The sequence below is a fragment of the Oncorhynchus tshawytscha genome, unplaced genomic scaffold (genome assembly GCF_018296145.1).
Source record: "Oncorhynchus tshawytscha isolate Ot180627B unplaced genomic scaffold, Otsh_v2.0 Un_contig_5651_pilon_pilon, whole genome shotgun sequence".
NCBI lineage: Eukaryota > Metazoa > Chordata > Actinopteri > Salmoniformes > Salmonidae > Oncorhynchus > Oncorhynchus tshawytscha.
Window position 1 is genome coordinate 1,472 of NW_024608883.1, and position 8,136 is coordinate 9,607.

At 41.6% G+C, this 8,136-nt stretch overlaps 2 protein-coding genes across 4 annotated transcripts; both read right to left on the reverse strand.

Annotated features, from left to right (window-relative positions):
• Positions 1-361: 361 nt before the first annotated feature.
• On the reverse strand, positions 362-1,368 carry LOC121838650 (ribonuclease inhibitor-like; the record flags this gene model as incomplete). The annotated part of the gene is given in 3 exon segments (XM_042313802.1): positions 362-535; positions 664-837; positions 992-1,368. Coding segments are annotated over 3 exon segments (458 nt in total), but the record flags the coding sequence as incomplete, so codon positions are not given.
• LOC121843922 (protein NLRC3-like) lies at positions 1,282-8,136 on the reverse strand. 3 transcript variants are annotated; one of them, XM_042313800.1, is made up of 6 exons: positions 8,006-8,136; positions 7,441-7,614; positions 3,613-3,726; positions 3,399-3,512; positions 3,227-3,289; positions 1,282-2,757 (listed from the first exon to the last, which is right to left on the reverse strand). In XM_042313800.1, exons 3-6 carry the CDS (start codon positions 3,678-3,680, stop codon positions 1,365-1,367), a joined length of 1,638 nt encoding a protein of 545 aa, XP_042169734.1. In that variant the 5' UTR covers positions 3,681-3,726; positions 7,441-7,614; positions 8,006-8,136; the 3' UTR covers positions 1,282-1,364. The 3 variants fall into 3 exon arrangements, with proteins under 3 accessions (XP_042169734.1, XP_042169733.1, XP_042169735.1); XM_042313799.1 differs by having other exon boundaries at positions 3,227-3,292; XM_042313801.1 differs by lacking the exons at positions 3,227-3,289; positions 3,399-3,512; positions 3,613-3,726; positions 7,441-7,614; positions 8,006-8,136 and adding an exon at positions 2,840-3,220.

An 8,136-nucleotide genomic window follows, 5' to 3' on the forward strand; every position in this document is an offset into this window, starting at 1 on the left:
CCCAGACTGTATTGTGTGTTATCCTCCATGACTTAACAATGGAAATAAGTCCCAGACTGTATTGTGTGTTATCCTCCATGATTTAACAATGGAAATAAGTCCCAGACTGTATTGTGTGTTATCCTCCATGACTTAACAATGGAAATAAGTCCCAGACTGTATTGTGTGTTATCCTCCATGATTTTACTCATGCGCATGTATGGCTTTTTCAAGTGCTTTGTGTGCTTGTTTTTCAAAATGCATAAACGTAACTAAGTTGGAGCTAGGAACACAAGACTTTCACTACACCCGCAATAACATCTGATAAATATGTGTATGCGACCAATACAATTAGATTTGATTTGATGAGGGATAGTTTTACCTCAGTGTCTCCAATTTACTTTGTGGATTCTCAAGTCCAGCACAGATGAATCTCACTCCTGAATCCTGGAGTTCATTTCCTCCCAGGTCTAGCTCTCTCAAACTTGAGGTGTTTGAGCTGAGAGTTGAAGCCAGCACCTCACAGGATTTCTCAGTTAGGTTGCAATCATTCAACCTGGAGAGATGATGCGGCTTAGTAACCCACACAAATCTATAACTACATTTACAACATGAAGAATGTACATCTTCATATTTACAACATCCACTTCACTTTGCAGTGGAGACAGTCACAAAGTCACTCACTTCAATGTCTCCAGTTTACAGTGTGGATCCTCCAGTCCAGCAGAGAGCAGCTTCACTCCTGAATCCTGGAGTTTATTGCCACCCATGTCCAGCACTCTCAGACAGCATGAGTTGGATTTGAGAACAGAAGCCAGTGCCTCACAGCTTTTCTTGGTAAGTTTACATTTGTTCAGCCTGTGGAAAAAAGGTGCATCTCAAGAAACACAGGTGCCAACAAAAAAATCTCCCTTAAGGACTGAGTTGTCAGCCTAAATGGTAATGCAAACAGATGTTCATTATTATGTTACATTAGCATGCTGTCTGGAATGTAATTTGACTAAGCACTTACAGGGCTGTTCTAGAGGATCTGACAACTGGGAGAAGTTTGAGAAGAGATTCATCTGATCTGATGTATTTCTTCAGGTCAAACACATCCAGCTTCTCGGAGGTCAGCAACATGAAGACCAGAGCTGACCACTGTCCAGATGAGAGTTTAGATTTTGAGAGACTTCCTGATCTCAGGTAGCTTTGGATCTCCTCCACTAGAGAATGATCATTCAGTTCATTCAGACAGTGGAACAGATTGATGCACCTCTGCAGAGGGAGGTTCTTCCTGATCTTCTCCTTGATGTACTTGACTGTTTTCTTGTTGCTCTGTGATCTGCTTCCTGTCTGTGTCAGTAGGCCTTGTAGGAGATGCTGATTGGACTGCAGTGAAAGGCCTAGAAGGAAGCGGAGGAAAAGGTCCAGCTGGCCATTTTCAAACTGCAAGGCCTTGTCCACTGCATCTTCATATAGACTGTTTTTGTTGCAGAGGATTTCTCTTTAGCCATCAGATTGTTGTTGTTGTTAGTGAACATGAGGAACACATATAGTGCAGCCAGAAACTCCTGGATACTCAGATGTACAAAACAGTACACCTTCATCTGGTTAAGCCCAGACTCTTCTCTGAAGATCTGAGTGCACACTCCAGAGTACACAGACGCATCCTTGATGTCAATGCCACACTCTCTCAGGTCTTCCTCATAGAATATCAGATGGCCTTTTTCTAGCTGTTGAAAAGCCAATTTTCCCAGTGACAAAATCATCTCTTTATCCCAGTAAAAATCGTTGGAAGGCTTTACAGGATATTTCTGACTCCTCAGTTTTGACTGGAAGATCATGAGGTGAGCGTACATTTGAGTCAGATTCTTGGGGATCTCTCGACTCTCTGTTTCAGTCAATAGTCTCTCTAGGACAGTGGCTGAAATCCTACAGAACACTGGAATGTAGCACATGATGTGGAGGCTCCTTGATGTCTTTATGTGTGAGATGATTCTGCTGGCCAAGTCCTCCTCAGAGATTCTCTTCCTGAAGTACTCCTCCTTCTGTAGGTCATTGAACCCTCGTACCTCTGTCACCTGGTCAACACACTCAGGAGGGATCTGATTGGCTGCTGTGGGTCGGGATGTTATCCAAATGTGAGCAGAGGGAAGCAGATTCCCTTTGATGAGGTTTGTCAGAAGAACATCCACTGAAGTTGACTCTGTGACATCACAGCAGATCTTATTATTCTGGAAGTCCAGAGGAAGGCCACATTCATCCAGACCATCAAAAACAAACACAATATTTTTGTTTTCTGAGATTTCTGATACTTTTGTTTCTATAAAGGAGTGATAAAGTAGTTCTATCAGACTCTGATTTTTATCTCTCATCAAGTTCAGATCCCGAAAAGGAAGTGGAAAGATGATCTGGATGTCTTGATTTGCTTTTCCTTCAGCCCAGTCCAACATGAACTTCAGCACAGACACTGTTTTTCCAATGCCAGCAACTCCCCTTGTCAGCACTGTTCTGATAAGCTTGTCTTGTCCAGGTAAGGGTTTGAAGATGTCATTGAGTTGGATTGATGTCTCTTGTTCTACTGGAAACCTGCATGCTGTCTCAATCTGTCTTACCTCATGTTCATAATTAACCTCTCCACTTCCACCTTGTGTGATGTAGAGCTCTGTGTAGATGTTGTTAAGAGGTGTTTTTTTGGCTTGATCCTCAAAGCCTTCAAATAAAGAATATGCCCTATTCTTCAAGTAGGATTTCATTTTCTCCTGGATTTCTGTCTTAGTGGAAACAGTGTTGTACCTATGTGTGGAAAAAAATATGTTCATTGTTGAATTGAATTATATTTGTTTGGGTAAAAAAAATGTAAAATATGAACTCTAACCTGAATGTGATTAATGACGAACCAGTACATGGTTTGACATCCTAGAGTTAGCTCGGCTAAGTGAAAATGAAGCCACAAAATATGGTGCAATTACTGAGAGACAATGCACTCTGCATCTCCTGATAGTTACACTTAACATTGGGTCCAGTCTCACTATTATAGTCATCATATTATTATTTTATTTACATTTCTAGTATAAAGTCAGACTGAATGATGTCCTGTAGACAATTACAATCCTATAAGAAGCTAAATGAGGCGTCCTGAATGATGAACTGGATGCTATTATCTGGAAATGCACAGAGTAAAGGTACTAGATGTCATCAGACACATGTATGGTGAAATAAACTAGAAAACAGGTAGGGAGCAGTGTAAACTGCGATCACTCACACTTTGTCATCAGTAGGGACTCTGGGTTGGTGATCCATTGACTGGTCAATCTCCTCAGAGATACTGCTGGGTAGAAATGAGCACAGAGCAATAACATCAGTCTTCATCTATACAGAAGATGGTAAATAAAAGGAAAAGCCATCATCAAACACCATGTTATGTCTCAGTTCACCTTTTCCCAGTGGATAATTCTCCCTCCCTGAAGAGAATATTTAGTCCCAATGACTTGTCACTCTTCATTGAGACACAGCCAGGTACAGGTGAGACTAGTCGGTCTGTCTTGATCCTGTTAAAAGCCACAGGAGCAGAAATAATTAACCTTCCCTCAGAACCCCCACAGAAGAAACCAGAAAAAAACATTATATATCTGAAACACAAGGTCTCACCTTTGTTCAGTGGAAAAGTCTCCCTCCCTGAAGTGAATAGGAGGTCGCATAGACCTGTCACTCTTCATGGAGACACAGCTAGGTACAGGTGAGACTGGTCTGTGTGTCTTGATCCTCTATAAAGCAGGATGTGAGTTTACAACATACACTCCAAAAGGGTTCTTCGGCTGTCCCCATAGGATAACCCTTTGAAGAACCCTCTAACCGATTTTGGTTACAGGTAGAACACTTTTGGGTTCATTGTAGAACCTCTGTGGAAAGGGTTCTGCATGGAACCCCAAAATGTTCTACCTGGAACCACAAAAGGTTCTCCTATGGGGACAGCTGAAGAGCACCTTTTCTCTAAGTGAGTAGGAGAGTTTGAACACATCTCAGATTTTTGTAACTGTCCTTGTTATGGTTACTTATATCTGTCATCAGTCTAAATGCAAAAACAAAAAAACAAAAAACTAAAACAAAAAACCCCACATACACCTTAAATGTACATTAACATACAGAAACAGCCAATCCTCCATATAATTAATCACACTAATAGTACTGTAGAGCTATTTTTATTTGCACACAATATAGCTGGGTCACCCCGACCTGTCCCTAGGGGTCCACCACCCTTCAGCGTCCCAACCCAACACATCCCACTCAGCTTTAGGATCTAAGTGAAACATTCATTATTGGTTTTCGGGTGTGTTAGGCCAGAGTGACAACCCACAGGACGGCAGACCCCAGGGCCAGGACTGAGCAGACCCCCAGGGCCAGGACTGAGCAGACCCCCAGGGCCAGGACTGAGCAGCCCAGCAGCTAGGGATTACCTGAATACGCATTTCCCCTCATGTGGCATGTTTTCACTACAGACCCCTTTAGTCGTACTGTATTCCATATAAGGCATTCAGATCTTATGAAAGTTGCCCAGTAAACCCTTAACTGGTAATAAATACAATCTAGTGATACATAACTTGACATTGTGGGAGGATAACCAACCTTCCAATTAATGGCAATGCATTTCTTAGCCGCTATAAAATGCTTGGTTACACAGTCTTTTCTGATAACGGTCTCCAGTATCAACATTTCCAAGCAAACAAAAACAGGGAGAAGGGAGAATCTGTAGACATGCTGAGATAAAGAACATACTCTTTGCCAGAATTCATCCAGCCTTCACAAGACCATAACATATGCAGATATGTCTCCTTTCGTGTTTTACACCTCCAGCAGAGGAATTACACTGTCATATAGTATGTTCTATGAATGGTCTGAAACTTCACTAATTTATGTCTGAGATGATATGAACCTGACTGGGCATTCACATACAGTGGGGCAAAAAGTATTTAGTCAGCCACCAATTGTGCAAGTTCTCCCACTTAAAAAGATGAGAGAGGCCTGTAATTTTCATCATACACTTCAACTATGACAGACAAAATGAGAAAAATAATCCAGAAAATCACATTGTAGGATTTTTAATGAATTTATTTGTGTCATCGGGAAAAGCCTTTATCAACCCTTGATTAACGATGGAAATCAACTTGAGGTTTGTCAGACTGCCTTAATATATAATATGGTTTGTCCAGTGTTTGCTGCACAGAGAGAACAAAGTACTGTATCTGCACTAATTCACCTCACCTTTGTCACCAACTAGTCTTCCCTGGCTGCCTGACACTGCTGAGACCCCTGTCACTGTCTGATCTGAGGTGGCATATTTCAGCTTTACCAAATGAGGAGCGTTACAAACTACACACCAGTCAGAGTTATACTTAAACTACATCTTTAGGAACAGGGTTTTGTTCTTTCTGGATTCCATTAGAATGACATCACAGAGAAAGGGACAGGACACCAAATCTTACAATTCCAACTACTGAATCCTGCAAGACACTGTTCGGAATTATACAACTACCTTTGTTGCCAAAGTGGAGATGCTGAAATAATTGTTTTGCCCGTGCTACAGAAGTCTATATCGGTTACCTAATACAGGAGTAGTAAAGGCCCAGTCCACTACATTTGTGAATATAATATATGTACAAAAAAAAATACATAGATTGCTGCAGCACCCTACTTCCTGTCGCTATGACTACCCATCTTCTGTCTAATGCAAATCATTTTCCAAACTACAATGGGCTGAAGTCTGTCTGTTGTGCTCATTTCCACCTGATGTCCCTAATTGACTCCATTTTCAAGTTAACGCTTTTTAGGTGCTCTTTCCCACGAAAACACCGGTGATCAGGTTCAACAAGTCTGTCAACCTCCAACTTCTCACAGTTATTGTTTTCAACCGTCCAAGACGAGGGGAGGGGAAGGCGCTTCCCAAACTGTTCACTAAGCACTACTGCTACAGGACAACACCCATGAAAACATTTAGCAGCACAAAGACTTGAGTTACTGCCAACCATCAAGATTAAAACTGCTTTCAGAGGGCATAACCACCCCATAATCTTTCTATCAAAATAAACCATTTGCAACGGAAATTACCATCAGTTCTTGTAGGACAAGTTTAGGCAGGCATATACAGGCTACTTCCCCATTTCCCCCATTACTCCATTACAAGACATTGTCCACTTACTGAACTACGCTATGGAAATGTACACCGGTGTACACACACACACACACCATTCAAATGATTTTAAAAGTGCCATCTATTCTCCCTTCATTTAAGTAGCCTAATCACTGATCGGATCTGATTGTAGAAGTGAATGGAGCCTTTTTGTTCACCTGTCCAATTATGTCAAATCAGTGATTCTGTGAAGGAATAAGAACAAGGCTGAAATACCCAGTCGTAGTCTTCTACTCTACTACCAAGTCTCATTTTCACTTGGCTTTTGGAACAAACAATTAAGAAACATGAGAAATTCAGAAAATATAGATTTGGCAAATCCATATGAAAATGCAATGTGAGAGGCAGGACACTTTATAACAAGGCAACATTAAACAGGTTGTCCCCGACAAATGATGCAGCCCCCCCCCCACACACACACACACACACACACACACACACACACACACACACACACACACACACACACACACACACACACACACACACACACACACACACACACACACACACACACACACACACACACACAGCAGTAAGGAGCTGCTCAGACTGCATGTCTCTCTGCTTTACTGACCAACCAGAAGACCCACATTGAGATGTTCATTGTCTTTCTGTGAAAAGGTCAGACTGTCATTGTCCTTATAAAAGGAGGGCTTTTTACTAAGCTAACAGAACACACTGAACTACAGTCAATATGTACAGACATGATGGATATAACATGTCATTATAAAATGGCTTTTACTAAGCTAACAGAACACACTGAACTACAGTCAATATGTATAGACATGATGGATATAACATGTCATTATAAAATGGCTTTTTACTAAGCTAACAGAACACACTGAACTACAGTCAATATGTATAGACATGATGGATATAACATGTCATTATACATTTTTACTAAGCTAACGGAACACACACTACACTGACACGCAACAGAAACAGCACACATCAACGAACATCCAACCACATTTACATATATTTACATTTTAATCAAATCAAGGAGTTGGATCTGAGGCCAGTGCTCCATAGTATCTTAGTGAGCTTTCAATAACGACGCCTGGGAAGGAACGAAGTCGTCGCTCTAAGTCCTCATACAGCAGCTTAGACATATAGGGGTCGTATTCACTAGACATCAAAGAGAAGAACACGGAACAAAACGGGCAGGAACTACCTGAACTTATCCAATAAGAAACTAGCATGTGTTGAATATGACCCCGTGTCTGGATGTCTACAATGGCTTACTGATCACTATATCAGTGTGCTCATGAAACATCAGTAAAACTCACCGCAGTCTCTCCAGTGTATAGAGGGGATCCTCTCGTACAGAAGAGAGCAGCTTTACTCCAGAGTCTCCTGGAGTATTTCCACTCAGGTCCAGCTCCTTCAGGTGGGAGGGGTTTGACCTCAGAGCTGAAGCAAGAGAAGCACAGCCTTCCTCTGTGATGCTGCAGCCTGCCAGCCTGTGGAAAGTGAGGGAGGAAATCTACACAATATAAAAACTTCCAGAAAATATGTCCGTTTTGCATCTAAAGACAATACAATCAATGGTACAAACTGAAATTGCCTTCAATTATGACATCAGAGACCAAGGCCCAATTATGACATCAGAGACCAAGGCCCAATTATGACATCAGAGACCAAGGCAGGAATTGAATCAGCAGTGCACTGGAAAGCTGACAATGCTGACAATATGTTTCCATTGTTTGTGGAAATCTCATTCAATCTAAATGTAGCGCATCTCGACTCAAGCATTACCTTTGAAAGTTGCATTGTCAGCTGTCCAGTGCACTGCCTTGGATTAAATCCAGGACCAAGTGAAATATAAGTTAAACTCCATAAGGGTTGCCTTACCTCAGTGTCTCCAATTTACACTGTGGATTCTCAAGTCCAGCACAGATGAATCTCACTCCTGAATCCTGGAGTTTCTTTCCTCCCAGGTCAAGCTCTCTCAAACTTGACTGTCACACCCTGACCATAGTTTG